At 41.6% G+C, this 25,260-nt stretch overlaps 1 protein-coding gene across 6 annotated transcripts in view; it reads left to right on the forward strand.

Moving 5' to 3' along the window:
* Positions 1-24,897, forward strand: part of LOC132398942 (eyes absent homolog 1-like) — a 271,558-nt gene extending 246,661 nt beyond the window's left edge. For 3 of the 6 annotated variants that reach the window (XM_059978783.1, XM_059978782.1, XM_059978785.1), the window contains 6 exons: positions 8,119-8,177; positions 8,294-8,454; positions 9,163-9,277; positions 13,561-13,682; positions 16,026-16,126; positions 23,913-24,895. In XM_059978783.1, coding sequence (XP_059834766.1) covers positions 8,119-8,177; positions 8,294-8,454; positions 9,163-9,277; positions 13,561-13,682; positions 16,026-16,126; positions 23,913-23,993 — 639 coding nt within the window. In that variant the 3' untranslated portion in view covers positions 23,994-24,895. Of the gene's footprint in view, positions 1-8,118; positions 8,178-8,293; positions 8,455-9,162; positions 9,278-13,560; positions 13,683-16,025; positions 16,127-23,912 lie in introns of all 6 variants that reach the window. The other 3 variants (XM_059978781.1, XM_059978780.1, XM_059978784.1) reach the window with 2 other exon arrangements.
* Positions 24,898-25,260: the final 363 nt, after the last annotated feature.

The raw sequence follows: 25,260 nt of genomic DNA on the forward strand, positions 1-25,260 counted from the left end.
TAAATTCAAATTCATTCATTTATTGCATTTACAGGTACTTCAAAACATACAGCATTGTTTTCATTAACAACCAACATACTAAGGATGTGCTGGGGGCAGCCTGTAAGTGTCACCACACATTCCGGTGCCTTTGTTGCATGCCCACAATGCTTGGCAAAGCAACACAGAGCACAATAGGTGCATGGATAGATGTGATTGAGAGGGATATTGGAGAAACACAGCAAATGGACAAGCTCAGAGGGATTTCTTGGTTAGCATGGATGAATTGGGTCCAAGGGCCTGTTTTCCTGCTCAATAACTCTATGATTCTATAATTCTATGATTCTATGAATGCCGAGGTAACAAACTCACAATTTGTTCAATATGTTAAAGAAGGAGGTAAAATATGAGACCTACGCACAGATGTGTCATGTTAATGAATGCATTCTTAAAGAAAGTCTGGATGGCTACTATAAAGCATATTTATTCTGTTTGTTTATTAGTACTTGACTCTCAATAATGAGTTTCTACAGTGCATATGTTGATAGCTCTCCCATGTTTAGTAATGCAACAGCAATGAGTGATTTACATACCAATCAGGATTACATTGTAATTTCGGGCAAGGATGTGGGAAAGTTGTGGCTCATGTAAGGTGTTGTGGAGATAATTCTGTTCCTATATTCACATTTCAATGGTCCAAGGACCATGGGGCTGAAGTGCACACCAAAATCGCACTGAGGAGTTGTTGCAGTCCATGGACACCTACACTGTATGGGTGTGTGGCCGCACGGTAACTGAAATGCTCCCACGTATATAGCGTTTGCTGCCACGCAGCTGGAATTTTTCTTTTAAATAATGTTTTATTGAAGTGCTGCGCAGTTTTCAGGCTGTGTAAAAATCTCCTGCTCAGAGCAATGCTTGGTTCTCACAGCTGTGAAAAAAATTAGAGGGAAGGTTGCCTACTTAATTGGACTGGATGGTGATTGCCTGATTATTCTATCCGTTCTTGGATTGGAACTTTGCTCAGAATACGATGCATGCACATTGTGGTAAAAGTAAAACCTGGGATTAGAATGGAACTTTGTGCCACAGGCTCAAGTACCTGGTGTACTTCAGCTACGGATCAGTTGGCACCGGTCTCTGAGTCAGAAGCCTCAAACCCTACTGCACATCACTGAGCACGTAGCCCTGGACTCAGTGCAGTACTGAAGGAATGCTGCATTGTTGTTGCAGCAGTAGTCTTTTGGATAAAAACTTGACTGAGGCCCTGCTTGTCTTCCCAGCTGCCACTGCTCTGAACAGTTCTCAGCTCTCAGCTCTCATTCAGGTTTACTGGAAGAGATGTGTCTTGTGTTGGGTGTGATTGATGGGATTGTGTTTAAACCTTGCCCCCCCCCCCCGAGTAACGCTGTTTTGTTTAGCTATATCCATGTATGGTTGAATGACAATTAAACTTGAACTTGAATTATCTGGTCATTATCACATGGTTTAGGTGAAGATCCTGCATTGCAATAGCACCAAAAGTGTAGTTGCTATTATAAGTACTTGTGGTGTGTATGCTATGTATAAAAGTACTTCACTGGTTGAAAAGCTCTTTGAGACATCCTGCAAAGGATGTGAAAGGTGCAAAATAAGTGCAAGTCTACCTTCTTGCCATTTAGGATTAAAATTTTGTAATTTCACATCTAGAGCCTTTATTTTGGAGGTACTGGTGGAAGCTGTCAAATATAGAAATGCTTAAACTTTGAAAACTAAACAACTTCAGAACAGTAGGGTACTTAATTCATTATTTTTACCCAACTATAAATCTAAAAAAAACATTTATGAAAAGCAGTGAAACCAAAATATTCACAGAGCACAGGTGGCCCACCTATTACATAGCCCAAAGACCACACACCATTCTAACATCATGTCGTTTGGTGTGATTTGGAAGTGTTGTTTGTTCTCAGAGCATCAGTCCACCTTTGTGAGAAGAAACACATAGACAGGCAATCAATCCTTCACGGATTTGGCCAAGGCTTGAACACATTTGTTCCACAGAGCCAATGCACATCTAATGGTCTCAGCAGCATATGGGATCTTCTTTACCATGAAATGGTCGATGTACACCAGCTAGCATACATGCTTCACATTGCAAGGTCTTGATCTAGTGGGAGGGGGTTTAAGATGTCTGCAGACTAGGGTCTGCTAGATGGACATTAGCCCTTGGACACAAGTGAATATGGGTCTTTCGCCAGATATGTACTCATACTCTTTCTCTCTCTCTCTCTCTCACACACACACACACACACACACACACACACACACACACACAAAAATGTCCATTTAGGAATCGGATGGCAGAGGGGAAGAAGCTCTTTCTGAATCGTTGAGTGTGTGCCTTCACGCTTCTGTTCTTCCTTCCTGATGGTAGCAATGAATACAAGTCATGACCTGGGTACTGGGGGCAGAGTTTTTAATGATGGATGCCACCTACTTGAGGCATCGATCCTTGAAGACGTCCTGGATACGATGGAGGCTAGTGCCCGTGATGGAGCTGACCAAGTTTACAACTCTTTGCAGCTTATTTCGATCCTGTGCAGTAGCTCTCCCCACCCCCATACCAGATGGTGACGCAGACAGTTAGAAGGCTCTCCACTGTATATCTGTTGAAATTTTTGAGTGATCTTGGTGACATACCAAATTTTCTCAAACTCCTAATGAAATATACAAGTAACCTTTTTTCTCAATGCCTCCTCCTACTGATTTCCAGCATCTGCAGGATCTCTTGTGTCTCTAATTACATTTAGTCAGCTCAGATAGACAGACCACACCATTCATGTACCCAACACCAGATTACCAAAGCAGATTCTTTGTTCTGAGCCCTCACATGGCAAGAGCTCACCGGCAGGACAAAGCAAATTATTTAAGGATGTTCTCAAAGCTTCTTTGAAAACGAGTAATATTTCCCACAGGCTGCTTGGAATCCCTGGCCTATAACACTCAAAATGGATGGTATTGAGAACTTTGTGTCCATGCACTGGGGACTGACAGAAACCTCAAACAAACGGCGGAAGGCATGCATCATCTCCCAAGCCACTCAGCATATAGGGGCGAGTTCACCAATCCCACACTGAACTCGTTAGCCTCCTCAGAACATACAGAGCTGGAATGGAAACAAGTTGTTCTTGATCTTGAGGGACTGACTCAGTAGAGGAAGATAATGGCCATGCACAATCAACATCAGTGTTTACCAATAGCATATAAAAGTGAATCAATACAGGAGGAAGTTTGATTTTGTTTTATAAGGAATTAAATAATTGACCCACACTGAATGGAACAGTGAAAATTCCCCTGTGTTCTGAAAAGGTAGAGTGATACAAAAGCTCTTGTGTGGGTACCAGTAGCACAATGGTTAATTTACTGGGCTGATATTATTGCCTATTGGTTTGGAAAAAGGAGTTCAAATCCCACCATGATTGCTGGGGAATTTAAATCCAGCTAATTAAATAAACCTGGAATAAAATGCTAGTGATGGCAACTGTGAAACTACTGTTATGATTTTTAAAAACATCTGGTTCACTAATGCCCTTCAAGGAATGAAACCAGCTGTTCTTCCTCATTCTGACTGATACTATTGCCCAGACACAGCAATGATATTGATTTTGAAATGGCCTCATATATAATTCCAGGGATAATTAGAGATGGGCAATAAATGTTGACCAAATTGAACAAATAAAAAAAAATTCCACACATGAAAGCTAGTTGCTCTCTTAAGAAAGCTAGCAGCTTTTTGTCCAGAGCTATGTCAATGAAGATGGATAAAGGCTGCTCACAGAGGCCTTTTCCCACACATTCTCAAGTAGTCAAAACTGTTCAAAGTTTATGGAGACCCCTCAGAATCAGAATCAGCTTGAATAACAGTGGCATATGTTGTGAAATATATTATTTTGTGAAAGAACAACATTGCAATGCCTAATAAACTATGAATTACAATAAGAAATATATACACAAAAAATAAATTAATTAAGTAGTGCAAAAAGAGAACCAAAAAAAGTGAGGTAAAGTACATGGGTTCATTGTCCGTTCAGAAATCTGATGATAGAGTGGAAGAAGCTGTTCCTAAAATGAGTGTGTGTCTTAAGGATCCTGTACCTCATCCTTGATTATAGCAATGAGAAGAGGGCCTGTCCTGTGTGATCAGAGTTCTTAGTGACGGATGGCAGCTTTTTGAGGCAGTGCCTTTTGAAGGTGTCCTCGATGCTGGGGAGGCTGGTGCCCATGATGGAGCTGGCTGAGTTGGCTATTTTGTGCAGCTTTTTCTGATTCTGTGCTGTGGCTCATCCATACCAGACGGTGATACAACCAGTTAGAATGCTCTCCACGGTACATCTGTAGAAATTTGTGAGAGTCATTGGTGACATACCAAGTCTCATCAAACTCCTAATGAAATATAGCCACTGTCTTACCTTCTTTGTAATTGCATCTGTTATGTTGGACCCAGGATAGAACTTCAAAGATGTTGACACCCCAGGAACTTGAAACTGCTGGTTAGACTACATTGAATTGATTGCCAATCATCGAGAGGACAGTTTACCTGAAAAGACATTGAAAATGGTTGGGCATGCAACAGGTCTTCTTTGTTTCAGGTCCTTAATAAGCATCTGGTCTTGTGGCTTTTATATTTAAAGGCTCGACTCCAAGTGCTTGAAATCAATACTACTGTGGTGGGTTGATGTTGACTCACACCAGTCCACCACCATCAAGGACATACACTCAGTGGCCACTTTATTAGGTACATCTGTACCCCTGCTCGTTAATGCAAATATCTAATCAGCCAATCGTGTGGCAGCAACTCAATGCATAAAAACATGCAGACGTGGTCAAGAGGCTCAGTTGTTGTTCAGACCAAACATCGGAATGGGGAAGAAATGTGATCTAAGTGACTTTGACTGTGGAATGATTGTTGGTGCCAGATGGGCTGATTTGAGTATCTCAGAAACTGCTAATTTCCTGGGATTTTCACATACAACAATCTCTAGAGTTTACAGAGAATGGTACAAAATCAAAAAAAAACAGTCAGTTCTGTGGGTCTTGTTAATGATGGTGCTCAGTGGAGAATGGCCAGACTGGTTCAAGCTGACAGGAAGGTGACAGTAACTCAAATAACCACATTACAACAGTGGTGTGCAGAAGAGCATCTCTGAACGCACAACATGTTGAACATGTGGATGGGCTACAGCAGTAGAAGACCACACTGGATTCCACTCCTGTACCCAATAAAGTGGCACCTGGTCATGTATGTAGACATGTGATGGAAAAAGCCATCAATATCTTGAAGGCTCCCACCCACCCAGCTTATGGACTGTTTATCCCACTCACATCAGGGAAGAGGCTACATTGCATCCACAGCAGGACGGCCAGTCACAAAAACAGTCTCATTGCCCAAGCTGGCAGGCTTATCAACACCTCCACCCATTAATCCAATCCCCCCACCATCACTACATACACATGACCTGGCATTATCTTGTGGACATACAATCACTCTATGTACTCGCCATACTTGTACATTATGTTTTATAGGACTGTTTTTATATTTATATCCAGAGTAACAATTCGCTTTGTTCTTCTTTACACTCATGTACTGAAGAATGAAAAGAAGCAATATTGAATCTTGAATTTTCAGTTTTGAACTAGGATCCATTGAAATGTCTTGCAACATAGACCCAAGTGTTATCGTTGGGCAGGTTGGGTACTATTTGAATTTCACAATCCCGGTGTTCAGAAACCTAGCAAGCTTTAAGGTAGTCATTAATGTATAAGTTTCGATTTCACTGAGTTTTCACTAACACTATTAACTGACGTGAACTCTTGTCATAATTTGATTTATAATAAAGATGGCTGCAGTTATTTTACAAGCATGTGCAAAAGGTCACATCCTTGCTTCTGAAGGTATCAGGTTTAGGGTAAGCTACAGAGTTATTTAAAAAAAAATGCTGAGGGTTTATGGGAATGGTGGCTCAGTGTGGTAGAGGACTCTCTTTCACCTTTGGGACCTGTGTTTGATTGCAGCCCAGACTGAAAGGATTAAAGTTTCCTCTCTGCCCTCTGTAAAGATCTCATAGAAAATGAGTTCCAGCCTGTCAAAGAGGTCCTAGTACAGCACAGACTTATCCCTACCTGCCACTAAAGTGGAAGCCTGAAACAGGGAAGAGGCTTGAGAAGTGAATCTCCAAAGTTGGAATCAAGACAAAAGCAAAACAGAAGCTTTACTGTACCTATCAGTAACAGAGTACGTGATCAGGGAGTGGTTGATGCAGACTCTCTGTGTAAATACTTGCCTTTCCTGAGCACTGGCATGCTATTAAGACAAGATCCAACAAATAAAATAAGTTGTCAGGGTGGTAGGTTCTGGAAGAGAATACCGAGCGCGTTTAACTTGGTAATATTATGTTTGGAAATAATTTACTATTTCTGAATTAAGAAAACAAGCCGGCACTCACAGGCACACATTCCATTCCATTATTTATTTGTGTTATAATTCCACATCTCTCTCGCCTGGCCTCCCTCATGCAGTCTCTATAAACTGGGTTCCTTGAATTCTGGCTTCTCACTTATCCCTGATTTTAATCACCCCCACCTCCCCCCCCCCACCCCGTCTTGACCTTCAGCTGTCAAAGCCCTAAAAGCTTTGAATTATATCGTTAAATATTGCTGCCTCTCAACATTTCTCTTCTCCTTTAAAAGACTGTGTTTGTGATTTTGTTTTAGTCACTCTTGTGACACTATGTCCTTTTAAGGGCACAGTCTCACTTTCAAGGACTCCACAACTCATGATTACTTATGTATTTATTTATTTTTTTCTGTATTTGCACAGTTTGTCTTCTTTTGCACATTGGTTGTTTGACTGTCTTTGTGCCTAGTTTTTCATTGATTCTATTGTATTTCTTTATTCTATTGTGAATGCCTGCAAGAAAATGAATCTCAGGGTAGTATATGGTGACATATATGTATTTTGATAATAAATTTACCTTGAACTTTCTTTTTGGTTGCTTACATTCTCGTTAAGCATCTTGGGATGTTTTGTTACATTAAAGATCCTCCGTAACTGGAGGTTATTGGCTGGTGGATGGTGTAATGGCATCCACGCCAGACTTCCAGGCGAGTGGTCCTGCATTTGAATCGGGCCAGCTCGTTGCACACTCTCCATCAGTGCTGGGTTGAGCCTTGAGCTAGCAACTTGGCCTCGTTAAAAACAGACAAATGCTAAAGAAATGACAAGATTGCCGCCCGAAGGTGAGGAGAAGGAAAAGAATAACTGGAAGTTATCATTGTTCTGTTGTTTCCTTTCCCCACTATTAATCTCCCAAAATAGGACAAGTATCCGGTTTAGGCAATGCATTGAGACAGAACAGGAACGTTCCTTTCAATCTTCTTGCTTGCTGCTCACATTGGTTCACCTGCTAAAATCTGCTCAAATTAGCAAATCCACCACTGCCCACATATTTATTTTACAGAAAGCGCTCCTGTCAAAACCATTCTACATTTTCTAACTTTTCAGGATGAAAGTCAAGCCAGTGGCTTAACCCCCTTGCTGCTGAATGAAGCTCATTTGAGATTGACAATCGGCTGGCTATGCTTCTAACTATAACACACTTGCAAAGCTGGGGCAGACTGCCTCCAAGCTACTGAACTGAAATGGATGTTTCAGCTTTCAAAGCCTTTGCACGTTTACCACCAAATGAACATCTGCAAAAGAAATTTACTGTAACTTCTTCCGATAAAGTAGAAATACAGAGCCTGACAGAACCACTAAACGTTTCCTCATTAGCTGTACTTTCCAACAATATTCTTTTGTTCAGACTATGATCTTGCTCGTAGAATATTAAAAGCCAACATGGGTTTCAACTTTGACCTTGGTGCCTTGAGAGAACACCGTTAAGACAGAATGTAGATATTGGTCAGAGGCTGAAGGTTAAAATCATTTTTCCAGAGTTCAATATAATCTTCCGATTCCATTTTCTTATCCCCCAATTGTTTCAGGAAAGAATTTTTTTCCACGGGAAAGTGCCTCACTGCAGACAACTCGGTGACAAGAATACTCAGTGTGCTGCAGTTCACTTAAACTCTGGAGTTTTTGTTTTGATTATATTTCTGCAGGAGTGTGACCAGGTCCACATTGATGATGTGTCTTCAGATGACAATGGGCAGGATCTGAGGTGAGCTTGTACTGAAAGTAAATCCCGCACGAGCTGCATAATTCTCCAGTGTTTTGGCTGTGCATTAATTAATGGAACTAATGCCACTAACAGCCTTCCTCTCTCCTCCCACACAGCACATATAACTTTGCAACAGATGGTTTCCAAACAGCCGCAGTTGGTGGAAGCCTTTGCATAGGCTCTGGAGTGCACGGGGGCGTAGACTGGATGAGGAAATTGGCATTCCGCTACCGTCGAGTAAAAGAAATGTACAACACTTACAAGAACAACGTTGGGGGCAAGTATCTACAACTTGATGCTGAAGCAAAACTTTCGTATCAATAAATCATGCCATGCACAGGCATAATAACATATGTCACATAATAACAACTCCACTGTAAAAGTTTCAGATAAAATCTCTTTGTCTGACAAATCTAATATCCAAATACAAAATGCTTCTCGTCAGAATCAGAAGCAATCAGGTTTATTTTTACTGACATATGTTGTGAAATTTCTTGTTTTGTGACAGCAGTACAGTGCAAGATATAAAAATTGCTATAGGTTAAAAAAATAGATAGTGCAAAAGACAGATAATCAGGTAGTTTTCATGGACCATTGACAGATCTGATGGCAGGGGGAAGAAGCCGTTCTTAAAACATTGAATCTAAGTCTTCAGGCTCCTGTACATCCTCCCCTTTGTCAGCCTCAAAGAAGAAATTGCTCTCAAAAGCGAAGAGCAGAATGCAGATAAAAGCAAATTTCACAGGTTATAATAGAGGGCCATATCATCGTTAATTAAGTCAATAAATCATCCATTATATTGGAGGAGTTTAGTAAATGCAGTAATTTGTCACCATTTTTACTGGTGAATTTGTATCTGGCCTCAGATAAAGGATGGCCAAACACCTGACAGTTATACTTTGCATATTGTTTTCCTGGCTAATCTTGGCTACAGAACTATGCAGCAGCAATGTGCATTAAGATTTGGTTCTGCGTCACTGCACAGGTTTAATCGGGACGCCCAAGAGAGAAGGGTGGCTGCAACTGAGGGCAGACATGGAGGCTCTGACTGACCTGTGGCTGACACACGCACTGAAAGCACTCAGTCTAATTAACTCTAGGTAAGCCTCCTGTGGTTTTCTGGCCCGTTTTCATCCAGCTGTGTTGACGTGCTTGGGAAGGGGAATGGGTGAAAGACATATACTGGAGAGGGTGCAGTGGAGATTCACCAGGATATTGCCTGGAATGGAAAACTTTCATCATGATGGGACTGACTCAGAAGAGGACACTAATCTCCATAAACAGTATTGTTTGCCAATAGCATGTAAAAGTGAATCGATGAGATGTTATGTTTCAGATGTAAAAGCCATTAATGAGACTACAGTTGGAATGTCACATCGGTTTTGGTCACCCTGCCCTAGGAAAAATGCTATTAAGCTGTAGAGAGCGCAGAGGATGTTACTGAGTGACTGAGTTATGGAGAGAGGATGGGACTTTTTTATTGCAGCATGGGAGAATGGGTAGTGATTTTATAAAGGCACATAAGATCATGAGGGGCATAGATAAGGTTAATGGACAATCTTTTTTCCAGGGCAAAAGAGCTAGAGGGCATGGGTGTAAAGTGAGAAGGGAAAGATTGAACAGGAGCTGGAGGGACATTTTCACACACTATCTGGAATGAATGGGTGGCGGGATAGAGATCTGTCTCCACCAAAGGAGGTGTAAAGCACTCCTTCCCTCCACTAGTCTGTAGTTCGGCCTTGGGTAAGGTGTAGCACCTGCTTAACCCTGCCGATCAGGGTCATCTGAAGCCACGTGGTGAATGGTTTTATGAGCAGCTGGTGCATACCACAAGTCCAGGTTATGCAACCGCTGACGCAAGGCAATCTCTAAAGAGTATTGAAAATAGCTGTGGTCACCCATCGTGCAAAGACACTGCCCAGAAAAAGGCAATGGCAAATGACCTCTGTAGGAGAATTTGCCAAGAACAACCATGGTCATGGATAGACCATGACTGCCCACATCATACAACACAGCACAGAATGATGATGATGCTGTGGAATGAAATGCCCGGGGAAGTGGCTGAACATTTAAAACATTCAAGTGAGAAGATTCCTAGGATTTTCAAAAGGATTTTTGTGTTCTCACTGGCAACAGGCAAGGCCGCAGAGGACTGGAAAGTATCGAATATTCAATAAGGGAATTAGGAATAGTCCAGATAATTATAGGCCAGTGAGGCTCTTGTTGGTCATAAGGATTCTACTGGATAGGATATTGAGGCATAGGATTTATGAACATTTGGAAAGGCATGGCCTGCTTAAGGGAAGCCAGCATAGTTTTATACAGGGTTGATTATGCCTTCTAAACTTGATTGAGTTTTTTGAGGAGGAGGCAAAGTTGCTTGATGAGGATAAAACCATGGATGTTACCTACATGCAAGGCATTTGATGAGGTCCCTCAGTGTTATTTTATTCAGAAGGTAAGGATGCATGGGATCCAAGGTGAATTGCTTCTCTGGAATTGAAACTGGCTTGTCCACAGAAGACAGAGGGAAAGGGTCAAAAGCCATTATGCTGGCTGGTGGTCTGGGACTAGTGTTGTTTTACAGGAGTCAAAGCTGTGAACTCTGTTGTTTGGGATATATATCAGTGATGGATGGATTATCAAACCTGCAGATGACACCAAGTCACGTAGAGCTGTGGATAGTGTAAAGAACAATCGAAGGAAACAGAGGGATAAAGATTAGTTATGGATATGGGAAGAGAAGTGGTAGATAGAGCTTAATATGGGCAAATGTGATGCACTTTAGGAGGTTAAATGAAAGGAGGAATTATACAGTTAATGGTGGGCCCCTTAGTACCGTTGAAGTAAAATTGGATCTTTGGGTCTAAGGTCATAGTTCACTGAATGTGACTCTATTGGTAGATAAGGTGGTAAAGTAGGAGTTTGGACTCCTTTCATCATTGGTAGGGGTGTTGAGTCATGCTGCAGCTGTATAAAACTTTAGTCAAGCAGCACACACAAAATGCTGGAAGAACTCAGCAGGCCAGGCAGCATCTAAGGAAAAGAGTACAGTTGACGTTTCGGGATGAGACCCTTCATCAAGTGACACTTCACCAGTCTTGATGAATGATCTCAGCCTGAAGTGTGGACTATGCTCTTTTCCATAGATGCTGCCTGGCCTGCTGAGTTCCTCCAGCATTTTGTGTGTGTTGCCTGGATTTCCAGCATCTGCAGATTTTCACAAAATGCTGGTGGAACGCAACAGGCCAGACAGCATCTATAGAAAGAAGCAATGTCAAAGTTTCAGGCCAAGACCCTTCATCAGGACTAACTGAAATAAAAGATAGTAAGAGATTTGGAAGTAGGAGGAGGAGGGGGAAATCCGAAATGACAGAAGAAGACTGGAGGGGGTGGGGTGAAGCCAAGAGCTGGAAAGGTGGTTGGCAAAAGGGATACAGAGCTAGAGAAGGGAAAGGATCATGGGACGGGAGGTCTAGGGAGAAAGAACAGGGGAGGGGAGCACCAGAGGGAGATGGAGAACAGACAAAGAGTGATGGGCAGAGAGAGAGAACTTCTCTTAATGCTCCTCCTCCCACTTCTTACCCCATCCCTGATTTATTTATTTCCCTCCCCTTTTTTTCTCTCTCTGTGCCTATCACTCTTTCCCTGTTCTCCATCTCCCTCTGGTGCCCCGTTCTTTCTCCCTGGGCCTCCCGTCCCATGATCCTTTCCCTTCTCTAGCTCTTATCCCTTTTGTCAATCACCTTTCCAGCTCTTGGCTTCACCCCACCCCCTCCGGTCTTCTCCTATCATTTCGGATTTCCCCCTCCCCCTCCTACTTTCAAATCTCTTAATATCTTTTATTTCAGTTAGTCCTGACGAAGGGTCTCGGCCCAAAATATCGACATTGCTTCTCCCTGTAGATGCTTGAATTGATGTTTGTGTTGCTTGAATTTCCAGCATCTGCAGATTTCCTCCTGTCTACAGATTTTCTCTTGTTTCTGATAAAACTTTAATCAGACCATACTTGAAGTATTGTGTGCAATTCTGTTCACTCCATTTTAAGAATGGGGTGTGCTGAAAAGATGAAGAAGGAATTTACCAGGAAGCTGCCTGGATTAGAGGGTAAAGAACAGGTTGAACAAACTTGGGTTGGCCTCAGAACAATGGAGGCTGAGGGGAGAGCTGACTGAGGGTTTTTGTTTAAATTATGAGAGGCATAGATAGGGTAAACAGTCAGAGCCTGTTTCCCATGGTAGAAATATCGAACATCAGACCACATATTTTCAATATTAGATGGGGCGGGGGGGGGGTGTTTAAAGGTGATGTGAGGGGCAACTTTTTTTATGCAGAGTGTGATAGGTGCCTGGAATGTGTTACCAGGAATAGAAGGGGAATCAGGCAGTTTGGAAGAGATCAAGAAACTTTTAGATAGAAAGAAATGGAGGGATATGGATGCTCAATAGGGAGAACATTTACTGTCAAATCAGCATCAAGATCAGCACAAAGTTGTGGCCTGTCCAGTTCCGTGTCATTTTATGTTCTGAAGTATATGGATAGGAAAGGTTCAGAGGGATATGGGAGTAGGAACCTTGGATGGCATGGACCATTTGGATTGAAGGAGCCATTTCTGCGCTGTATTTCTCTATGACTGCACTGTGATAGCTCCTTGCAGTAGAACAGCCTGCCAGAATTCACTATAAAGAATCAAAGTTCAAGTTCAAAGTAAATTTATTATCCAAGCATATGTTACCCATCAAATATTGAAAGACATAGATAAGACTGGATGTGGAGACGATGTCACCTGTGGTGGGGAAGTCTAGGACCAGAGGGCACAACTTCAGAATAGAAAGATGTCCCGTTAGAACAGAAATCAGGAGGAATTTCTTCAGCCTGTGGGTGGTGAATCTGTGGAATTCATTGCCATAGACAGCTGGGGAGGCCAAGACAATGGGTATATTAAAAGCCAAGGTTGAAAGGTTCTTAATTAGTAAGGTATCAAAGGTCATGGGTAGAAGACAAGAGAATCAAATTGAGAGGGAGTCATGTCATCAGTCATAATGTCATAATGTCATAAATCAGTCATGATAGAATGACGGAGCAAGCTTAGAAGGCCAACCAGCATAATTCTGCTTCTGTCTTATCGTCTGCTCTCTTGAGATTCCTTTTTTTTTGTAGGCAATTACAGGAAAAAGGAATGAGAATGTAGCACAACCTGGCATTCGAACAATACTCAAGAGAGACCAGACCTCTTGTTTTCTCAGAGAATGTTTATAAAAATTAATTGCTTTCAAGATGATCGGCGCATTGTCTTAGTGTGATAAAGTCTTACTTAATGAAACCCTGAGACAATGTGTAGCTCTGCTCTAGAATATTTTGAGTCAATTGATTTATTTTGCAGATCAAATTGTGTGAATATTCTAGTTACAACAACACAACTGATACCTGCCCTATCGAAGGTATTATTGTATGGACTGGGTACCGTCTTCCCTATAGAGAATATCTACAGCGCTACCAAAACAGGTAAGCACATTGGAATGTTAACGACTCTTGCAAACCTATTTTTATTCTAAATTATACATAATAATTGGCTTGTGTGAAAATAATGCCCAGACAAAGGCAGAGCCTGAATTCAGCAAACACTAAATTTGCTCATTGTTGACTTTAGAATCCCTGTGAATGACACTAATAGATAAGTAGACGAAATGCAAACAATTAAGGCAGGCTACTATGAATTGAATGTAGATGATTAGCCAACATATTTGGCCTACGAACAAGAAAGTGTCAGTGCAGCTTGGTTGCTCTGTGATCATGCCTAATGCCATTGTGAAAACTCTCACCTCAGCTGTGGAAAGAACATGAAAAAACATCTTCACTCAGTTCCGAGGAACATCACTGTGGCTGTCTAATGCACACAGAATGCTGGATGATCTCGACACATCAGTCAGCATTTAAGGGAGGGAACAGTCAATGTTTTGGACTGACACTCTTCATCAGGATTGGAAAGGAAGGAGACGGTAACCAAAAGAAGCAGGGGAGGGGAAGGAGAACAAGCTGGCTGGTGATAGGTGAGACCAGATGAGGGGGAAGGTGAGTGGGTGGGGAGGGGGAGGGTGAAGTAAGAAGCTAGAAAGGGATAGGTGGAAGAAGTAAAGGGCTGAAGAGGAAGGAATTTAATGGGAGAGAACAGTGGACCATGGAATATAGGGAAAGAGGTGGGGAACCAGAGGGAAGTGATGGATAGAGGTCATGAGGGTGAGGAGGAGAAGTGAAGGTACAAATTTAGAGGTGTACAAGATGCTAACAGGCATAAACTGAGTAGATATCCAGAGACTTTCTTCTAGGGGAAAATGACTAATACAATGGGGCATCTTTTTAAAGGTTATTGGAGTAAAGTATGGGGGGGATGCCTAAAGTAGTGTTTTACACATAGAGTGATGGATGCGTGGAACACGCTGCCAGGATAATGGTAGAAGCAGATAATGTTTTAAGACGTAAGAGCAGAATTGTGCTATTCAGCCCATTGAGCCTGCTTCACCATTCCATCATGGCTGATTTATTATCCCTTTCAATCCCATTTTCCTGACTTCTTCCCATAACCTTTGATGTCCTTACAAATCAAGAAGTTACCAATGTTTACTGTAAATATATCCAATGACTTCACCTCCTCAGCTATCAGTGGCAATGAATTCAACAGATTCACCACCTTCTGACTAAAGAAATTCCTCCTCAACTCTGTTATAAATGGACATCCTTTTATTCTGCGGCTGTGCCCTCTTGTCCTAGACTCCCCCACCATAGGAAACATTCTTTCCAGATCCACTCGATCTAGGTATTTCAGTATTCGATAGATTTTAATGAGATTGCCTCCCTCCCCCACCCCACTTCCTTCTTCTATACTCCAGCAAGTACAGGCACAGAGTCAACAAACACTCGTCCTATGTTAGCCCTTGCATTTCCGTTTATTTTCATGAACCTACTCTGGACCCTCTCCAACGCCAACATGCCTTTTCTTAGATAAGGGGCCCAAGGCTGCTCACAGTACTCCAAGTGTAGTCTAGCCAATGCATTATAAAGCCTTAACATTATATCCATGCTTTTATATTTTTGTGCTGTCAACATGAATGCGAACATTGCATTTGCTGCCCAATTAACTTGCAACTTAACTTTTAGGAAATCCTGCACAAGGACTCCCAAGTCTATTTGCAACTCCTTTTTCTGAATTCTCTCCCTATTTTGCAAATAATCTACACCTTTATTCCTTCTACCAGAGTACATGATCATACACCTTCCAACATTATATTTCATTTGCCACTTCCTTGCATTCTCTCCTAATCTGTCTGAGTCCTTCTGCAGACTCCCTACTTTCTCGACGATACCTGCTTTTCCACCTATCTTCGTATTGTCCTTAAACTTGGCCACAAAGCCATCGATTCCATCATCTAATTCATCAACACACATACAACGTGGAAAGAAGCAGTCCCAACACCAACCCTACAGAACACCAGATACATTAATGATATTTACAAAACTCTTAGAAAAATGGAGGGCTATGTATGAGGGAAGGGTTAGATTAATATCAGAATAGGTATAAAGGTTGGCACAACACTGTGGGCCAAATTGCCTTTTACCGTGTTCTATGTTCTACGTAAGGGGTAGGAGGATAACCAGAATGGGGAGTGGAAAAAGAGTGAAGGAGTAGGGTGGCAGGGTGTGGGTTGGGAGACAGAGGGCAGTAAAACTTTAACTGTTTATTCCCCTCCATAAATGCAACCTTAACTGAGTTCCTCCAGCACTTAGAATGTGTTGCTCCGGATTCCTGGCATCTGCAAAATCTCTTGTGTCTATAATGCTGTTTGTTTTTAGGGAAGGAAAGCTGTTTTGAAAGAATAGTTCAAAGGTTTGGAAGGAAGGCAGTCTACATTGTGGTGGGAGATGGTGTTGAAGAAGAACAAGCAGCAAAAAAGGTACGTCTGTAATGTTGAACCGTATCATTTTCCAAATAGAATAAATCTATTAGTTATCAATTATTAATTAGAATAAATCTATTAGTTATCAGCTATTAATTAATACATCAAGGATTTGAGAGTGCGTTCGTAATTAGAACCAGATTTATTATCACAGACTTTGATTACTCGATTTTTTTGTGGCATTAGTAAGGTGCAAAGACATAAAATTTATTATAAATTACTAAGTTAAACAAATAATGGAATAAAGAGGAATGGTGAGGTAGTGTTCATGGATTGATGGGCCGTTCAGAAATCGGATGTCAGAGGGGAAGGAGCTGTTTCTGAATCACTGAGTACATGTCTTCAGGCTCCTGTACCTCCTCCCCAATGTTAGTAATGAGAAAAGGTCATGACCCAGATGATGAGAGTCCTTAGTGACAGATGCAAGCTTATTGCTTCTTGAAGATGTCATCGATGATGGGTAGGGGCTGGCTGAGTCTATAAAACTCTTCAGCTCCTTGCAGAAATGCTGTTCCCCATATTCCAAGTGGTCTCTATGCATTTTCTATCAAACACCTACTCACCCTAAACCGGGAAATAATCAATCCAATCCTGGTGGTTTCAGTTCTGCTTTGGGGAAGATTATTATTCACAGGCTTCTGGAGAATTAAATTCAAGATAGCATTGGCCCCGTCATTCCTGTTCAATTACATTATCAGACAGCTATTTAATTCGGTGTTTGACAATTTTTTCCACAAATGACAGGAATGTTGTTTAAATTCTATCACTATTGTAGGACTCCAGCAGCAGGTGCAGAAATAAACAGGTCACGTAAGATACCAGTGGTAGAAAGTATTGTATATGGGAATTATTGATTAATAAATTAACCTCCCAAGGCCCATCATGAAAAACAGGAAATCCCACCTTACAAAAACTCATTTCAGAGAGGTAGCATTCCACCCCCCCCCCCCCCCCCCACCACCACCGGTCAACCTCTAAGGGTGTATGTAATATTTTGTTTAGTGATTTTGTCTAAATCTGTAAACCAAGTTGGGTATATGCAGAAAATGTGACTTTAAAATATGTACTTATATTATATTATTTTATATTATATTATATTATATTATCATTGAGTCATTTTTTATCCTATTACAACTTTAAGCAAGTCAACAAAGAGTTTGGCCTCAGCACGTAGGACATCAATAGCTCCTTAGCAGCTAGCCAGCTAGTTTAAATGACATTAGCTATGCTAATGAACGAATGACACCTGTTAAACTCACCTCAAGATGTCTTTTACAGTCATTTAACCCAAATTGGGCAATGGAAAAGTCACTGTTGCGAACAGTGCAGCGAGCAACACTCTCATTATTTTTGACCCCTATTAGGCAGGGGTACACTTTAGTGTAATCTGGGGTGAAGTACGTTTTATATTTTCTTCTTTTGAAACACTCTGCCATGGTGCTGCAGGACACTAAACTGAACAGATGGACAATGTGAGAGAGAGAGAGAGAGAGAGAGAGAGAGAGAGAGGGGTTGACTGTAAAGCCCGCCCACAGAGAAAACCGTTGGATCTACTTAGCACAAAGAGAGACCAATCAGGATGCTACCTCTCGCTCTCACTCTCACTCTCCCTCTCCCTCTCAAAAAAATCGAATTCTGGGATATCGTATATAATTTGAATTTGTGAGTGTCAGGGAGCTGCTATCAGTATGCAGGAGACTCCTGGATCTTCCGGGAGAGGTGAGATGTCTGGGATTATGGTAACCTGTCTGCTCCTCTTCTCAAGACTTTCAAGCATCCAGACTTGTCTTGTCTACCAGCCACTAAACGCCCGCAAATGATCTCTGACCCTGACACATACTCTGAGCCTTCAAGTTGAGACCAAAGGAAGCTTTTATAGGCACACTGCTGACACTGAACTCAGTTCAGGGTTGCATTACAGTACTCATCTAGGACCTGTCATACATCCGTCACTGGCCTTTCTTCAAGCTTCAGGTCAGCTCACTGATCCTTGCTGATGGCCCTCATATATCTTTTCAGCAGACTTGGCATTGTTCTGGGCTCGAAGGTTTGGTTTCCCAAAAAGATAAAATGAAATGTTTACACTCCTTCAGGGTCATGGCATCCAAAAATCTTAATGTTATTCCTATTATTTCTTAAACAACATTTTTCATAAACTCTGTCTTTGTAGGATGCAGCAGCGTTGTATAACATGTATACTACATGCAAAATAGTATTGTACACATTCTTGTGGTATCGTTGTATTGGTATTTCAAACTTATTATACGGCGCCAGACTTGAATCTAAATTTATTGTGCACACATATAGATATGGCATATCTGTACAGATGTGTTATATCTCAAATTATTCACGTTAATTAATACAAAACCAGGTCTTCTTCTGACATTATTCAAACTCACTGAAAATCTGAATTGACTGTTATCCATACTGATATTGCGACATCCAGATTTGGGAATTGGGGCATCATGGTAGTGTAGTGGTTAGCACAACACTTTACTGTACCTGCGACCCGGCTCCAATTTCCGCCGCTGCCTGTCAGGAGCTTGCACGTTCTTCCTGTGACAGAGTGCGTTTCCTCCAAGTGCTCCAGTTTCCTCCCACAATTCAAAGATGTACTAGTTGGTAGATTAATTGGTCATTGTAAATTGTACTGTGATTGGGGGATTACTGGATGGTGTGGCTCAAAGGGCCAGAAAGGCCTATTCACTGCTGTATTCCAATAAATAAATAAATAGAGATAGATCAATAAATTAATTAATTAATTTAGCGCTCTAGTATGCAACAGTTTCCATTGCCTGCCATGCGCTATATCAACAATGACAAATAATGAACGTCCTACCAAATATATAGCACTATCCCAGTAACCAAATCAATGTACAAATCGATGTGACCCGAAACATCAAAGCAAACCCATTTCCCTGCACCCCCCACCCCACCTGAAGCAACTGAGCAAACAAAGTCTTTGCCAGGATATTTAACTCTAATAAGCTTCAATGGATGTTTGAAGAAAAGGTCTGAAGTGGCCTCTTACTGATGTGTACCGGGTGTGAATGCTCTGTTTGTGTAATGAAGGCATTGCGTGAAGAGCAGCCAGTATGCCTGTCTATAGGTTGATTGATGAGATCAGCTTCAGTGATACACCTGAGCTATGTATAATAGCATGAAGAGACTTTCGCTTCAAATAACTGTAGTTAAGATGCTATCTTGACTTTAGTTGGATTCCCACTTTAACAGGCCCTGGTGATTTTTTTGGGGGAAAATAAAGGAGTAGTGCCTTAAAAATGACAAAACGTAAAACTTTTACAGAAGAATCAAAAGCTGCATATTAACGTTGTGCTTTGGATAACCAAAGTGCTTCTTTACTTGGTTCATTTTGGACTACCTTAAGGCAAAAAAGGAGAAGGTCAAAGATTACTCCATCACTGAAGGCCAAGCTGAGAAGCAACTTGCCAGACTCACTCAGGCTTCAGTAGTAGAATTAATTATTATTAAGTAATCGCCCATTACTCAGCTGAAGTTTAGGGCAGCAATGAAGGTCCTCTATCTCTGTCTGTTAGAAACATAGAATATAGAAACATAGAAAACCTGCAGCACAATACAGGTCCTTTGGCCCACAAAGTTGTGCTGAACATGTATCTATCCAAAAGTCTCTTAAAAGACTCTATTTTATCCGCCTCCACCACTGTTGCCAGCAGCCCATTCCACACTCTCACCACTTTCTGCATAAAAAACTTAACCCTGACATCTCCTCTGTACCTACTCCACTGCACCTTAAACCTGTGCCCTCTTGTGGCGGCCATTTCAGCCCTGAGAAAAAGCCTCTGACTATCCACACGATCAAAGCCCCTCATCATCTTATACACCTCTATCAAGTCACCTCTCATCCTCCGTCACTCCAAGGAGAAAAGGCTGAGTTCACTCAACCTGTTCTCATAAGTCATGCTCTCCAATCCAGGCAACATCCTTGGAAATCTCCTCTGCACCCTTTCTATGGTTTCCACATCTTTCTATGTTCTTGGCCACATAGAAGAAATCTTCATTGCTGTTTCCGTAACAACTTTGTTTTGACCAGTCAGGGTTGTTAGCCCTGAGCTGAACCCCTGAAACTGGACGACCAGTGGACCACCTTTGATCTGAGTGACTCTGCCAAGAGCCTAATTCTAGCCAATGTAGCCCTCTGGGTCGTTGAGGCATTCAGGCCACAAAATCCTACAACAAGGTTGTGGTCCTCTTGGAGGTCAGTAACAGAAACCTCCCATCATATGATCACAATTCAGCTGTGCATGAATAGTACAGATTAAATCTTATGCAGTTTGTTTCCCTTATTGGCTCGCACTAATCATAAATGCAAGCACTTCCTAAAAAAAAAATAATTGGGGACAAATTTGTCTTCGGTTCCCAAGGATAAAAAGGTATGAGGAGCATTCGATGGCTCTGGTTCAGAACTTGCTGGAGTTTAGAAGAACGAAGGATGATCTCATCGAAATCCATTGAATATGGAAAGGCCTAGATAGAGTGGATATGGAGAGGGTATTTTTAAAAGTTGGAAGTCTAGGACCAGAGGGCACAACCTCAGAACAGAGGAATGGCCCTTTAGAATAGAGCTGAGGAGGATTTGTTTTTTTAGACAGAGCATATTGATTCTGTGAAATTCATGGCTGTGGAGGCCAAGTTATTGAGTATATTTAAAGCAGGTTGATCGGCTCTTGATTAGACAGGGCATCATAGGTTGCAGAGAGAGGGCAGGAGAATTGGTTCAGAGGAATAATAAATCAGCCATTATAGAATGGTGAAGTAGACTCGATGAATTGAATGACCTCATTCTGCTCCTATGCCTTTAGTCTTAAGGAATGACCTTGCATTGGTTAAAAGCTTACTTTTCTGTTGCATGGATTAAGGTGACCCCTTAAACTTGTCTGAGTTAGCATTTTTGTCTTCCTGGAGGAAGCAGTAAACTGTGTTATCTGTTGCATGTTCAGTCTCACTTTACAGTGTTAAATCACATGCTGGTTTTTGGGCATGCTAGATAAATGAGTATTTCCACTAAATCAGCAATGTTCACCAAGTAGTTTGATCTGTCAGTTTTAGATATTTATCTCAACTTTTTGGTTGGGTTGATGCCAGCACAAACAGAAACTGCTTCAACTCTAAAGAACGACAATACACCATTTGTGCCCAGTATGGATCCTCACAGTATCCCAGTGAAGAATGGAGTTAAGATGAGAAACCTCAGGCCCATTCTCTGGCCTAGTGCCATAAATAGATCACAGACTTACCTTCATATTAATATTTTTCTTTTTTTTTGTTTATTGGGATACAGTGCGGAATAGGACCTTCTGACCCTTCACATCCAGCAATCCCTGGATTTAATCCTAGTCTAGCCACAGAACCAATAAACAATGACCAATTAACCTACCAACCGGACAGTGAGAGGAAACCCATACATCACTGGGAGAATGTACAGGTAGCGGTGGGATTTGAACCCAGGTCACTGATACTGTAAAGCATTGTGCTCACCACTACACCACCGTGCCACCCTATGTCCTAAGGCACAAGTGTTATGTAGATTGTGAAGCAGTTATCAAAGTCAATGTTGAATTTATTGTTGTATGCAGAGTTGCAATAAAAAAAAGTGCAGCAACATCACAGGCAAAAACCATCATATAAGCATATAAAAGACAAAAATTAAACATAAAGCTTTACAAGAAAGAATACAACTAGAACAAAAAGGTCAATTTCAGTGCTGAGTGATCAAAATCAGAGTGCTGATAGTCATAAAGTGTATTTAAACCAATGATTAGTGTTGTGCAAGTTGGTTCAAGAACTGAATGGTTGAAGGGAAGAAGCTGTTCTTGAACCTGTTGGTGTGAGACTTCAATACAGATGTGCAAAATAATTTCAGTGTCGGTGCTCAAATTCTTAGTTTAATCTTTGGTCCCCATTGCTTTTAGTTTGCCACAGGAGTTTCCAAATTCACTACCTGTTAACATTAAATCTTTTTCAAGGGAAATCTTTCAACAGCTGATCTGTTGTAATTTTGAAACACACCTGTCAATATTGATTGCATCACAGGCAGAAACATTTCACTAAAATAATAATGGATTTGCGTACATTCCCTACCACTCAACAAAGTCTTTGGCTGCCTTCCACAATGCCTCTAACTTGAGAGGTTAGTGCAGTTGATCTGGAGAGCTCACTACTATTGAGTAGCATTATTTTCTTGGGTGCCACGTGATTCCATTTCAGTAAGAAAAACAACAGAATCTGGAAAGTTAAGGATTTACTGTGTGGATTGCAAAGTCCCCTATTTTCCGCCTGGGTCCTCATTCTGTCTATCGTGCCAATGCAGGGAGCAGCCAATCAAACATAGCAGCATTCCATGATATAGTTGCTCAGCTGGATGCCAATTTTGTGATTTTCATTCCACAGGTCCCTCACGCAGAAGATTCACCTGCCAGTCTGTTTCATCAGTACAATACATTTCACTATATATACCAGACTTGGAATATTGTGTTCAGTTCTGGTCACCTCCCTGTAGGAAGGATGGATTAGAGAACATGTCATAGGTTCAGCAATCTAGCGTTTTTCTCTTTGGAATGAAGGAGGATGAGAAGCGACCAGAAAGAGGCCTATAAGATGATAAGAGGTTCAGAAAATTTTTCCCAGGGTAAAATATGGCTCAAACCAGGGGCATGATTTTAAGGTAACTGGAGAAGAGTAAAGGGGGAGACGTCAGAGGTAAGTTTTTCGAACAGAGAGTGGTGAGTGCATGCAGCACCCTGCATGGTCAAGGTAGAGGCAGATGCATTAGAAGCATTTATGAAACTCTTAGACAGGTACACAGATGATAGAGAAATTGAGGGCTATATAGGAGAGGAGGGTTAAATTGATCTTAGAGTAAGTTAAAAGGTCAACACAACATCGCAAGCAGAAAGGCCTGTATGCACTGCAGTATTCTATGTACAATCTCAGTGATAATAACCCTGCTTCTGATTCTGATCTGGGCCCAGTGCAATGCTGAGAACACACAGCAGGCAGATCTTCTTTTAATGAGTCACCCTAACCCAGATTCCCCTCAAATCTCTACCCACACTGTTGGTAATTACCACCATCCCCTCCAAGCACTTGACATCCACTTGTCGCTCACTAATCTGCTGACCAATCTCAGACCTCCCTGACTCATCCCCAACTACCATAACTATCAAGCCCACCCAAATATTGAGTTTCCAAGCTATCCCTGACTATGAGTGACATGTCCCAGTGTTTGACCACCTCCCGCTCCCAACTAAGTGCCACTCTCCCAACCACAGCACACCCACGCCATAATTCATTCACAGCCATCACCTTGATAATAACAAAAATCTTCTTCAAGTCCAATCCACCCAATTCCAAATGTCTCTCTTCTTCTTGCATGACCTGGTTTCTCTCCCAGAGTCTTTGATCGAGAGTGTACGGCAGCTAGATATTTAATGCTGTAGACCCTCCACCCTCAAACCCACCATTACAAGCAGGAGCCAAAGCATCAAATAGGTTGGGCTTCTTTCCCCCTTCCTTCCCAGTCCTAATGAAGGGTCTCAGCCCATTCCTTTCCATAGATGCTGCCTGACCTGCTGAGTTCCTCCAGCATCTTGTTTGCATTGATCTGGATTCCCAGATCTGCAGAATCACCTGTGTTTATATGTGTTGCAATGTTTGTTCGAATTAAATCTTCTGATTGGTCACCGTGTTGCAGATCGGAGCCTGACACCATTCCTTTAAGCAAACTCTCCTGTGCTTCTTGCAGAACAACATGCCTTTCTGGAGGATCTCGTGCCACGCAGACCTCGAGGCCCTACGACATGCGCTTGAACTTGAGTACTTGTAGCAGAGGACAGACTGCACCCTCACCCCTTGACTGTGGCGCCCATCCAGCTATGAGATGTGTGGATTATGCAGCTGATGTTTGCTTTGTCTTAACCCTCACAGAAGGAAAATGAAAATGGCTTCCGAGTTATGAATGAGATCTGACCTTCAAAAAAAAAACTTAATTCATTTTAAACGTCTGCACCACTATCTTCATTACGGAAATGCGCCTTTATTGAAAAGACACAAAGAAATCTGATATGATGTTAACTACAATGTCAACTGAACCCTTCTTTGTCATTGAGACTTTGCTTTGGACATCATGGGGGCAACAGTGACTTGTTGTTATCAACAGCGTGGTACAATCACTGTTTTTTTTAATGGTCCTTGCTATTTATGAACTCCTGCTTTTTCCCCAATATGAACTGTGCTCTCTGCAAGCACACTTGCCCCTCCCAGTGGAAGATAAGTTCTTATTTAAAAAAAAACCTGCTATTGCTAAGACAATCAAAAGACAAATAATCCTTTTTTGTGTAAATTTGTAATCTTACAATATTTCTCTCTCTCTCTCTTTCTCTGATACTGCTCAATTGTTTTCAATAGTAACTGCAAATAGCAACCTGTGAGTGATTTTATTAAAGCTAGGTGTTCTGTGGACTGTGCATGTGTCTACACTCTACCTTATAACACCACCTTGTTGATCGATCTGTGCAGTTAGTACTTTTGTGACAACCAGTCTTGTGGTTAAATGGCATTGAATAAACAAGGATTTGAAATTTTTCAAGGGCTTTTTGAAACTAGTCCTTGCAGCCGAATCATATGACAGTTCTCAGAGAGAAACATACACACCTTATATCCAATAACAGGAGAGGGATCACTCCTCATAATTGCCAAGTGCATCCTCATACCAACTGTATAAGGGCATGGAAAAATCAAGGTTGGTTACCTTGGCTTTCAGCTAGGTATGCCAAGGACTCCTAGTTGTACATTTTTTAAATTATTTTTTAGAGGTATAGCAGAGTGACAGACCCTTACCTAGTTATACCTGTGAGGCCATGCTGCCTTATTACACTCATGTGACCAATTAATGTGGGAGGAAACAAGCAGCCAGAGGAAACCTTGGCGTCACAGGAAGAACATATAAATTCCTTACAGTTGTTAAACCTCTCCGCACCTCGTGGTGCTCAGAGTTTAATACATGCAGCTTGTATCATTGGCCAACTGCTGGCAATGGGACACAGTAATATGAACAAGAAATGACCACAGTCCACTCTGAAAGTCACATGAAA

Source organism: Hypanus sabinus, chromosome 9 (genome assembly GCF_030144855.1).
Source record: "Hypanus sabinus isolate sHypSab1 chromosome 9, sHypSab1.hap1, whole genome shotgun sequence".
In the NCBI taxonomy this organism is placed as follows: domain Eukaryota; kingdom Metazoa; phylum Chordata; class Chondrichthyes; order Myliobatiformes; family Dasyatidae; genus Hypanus; species Hypanus sabinus.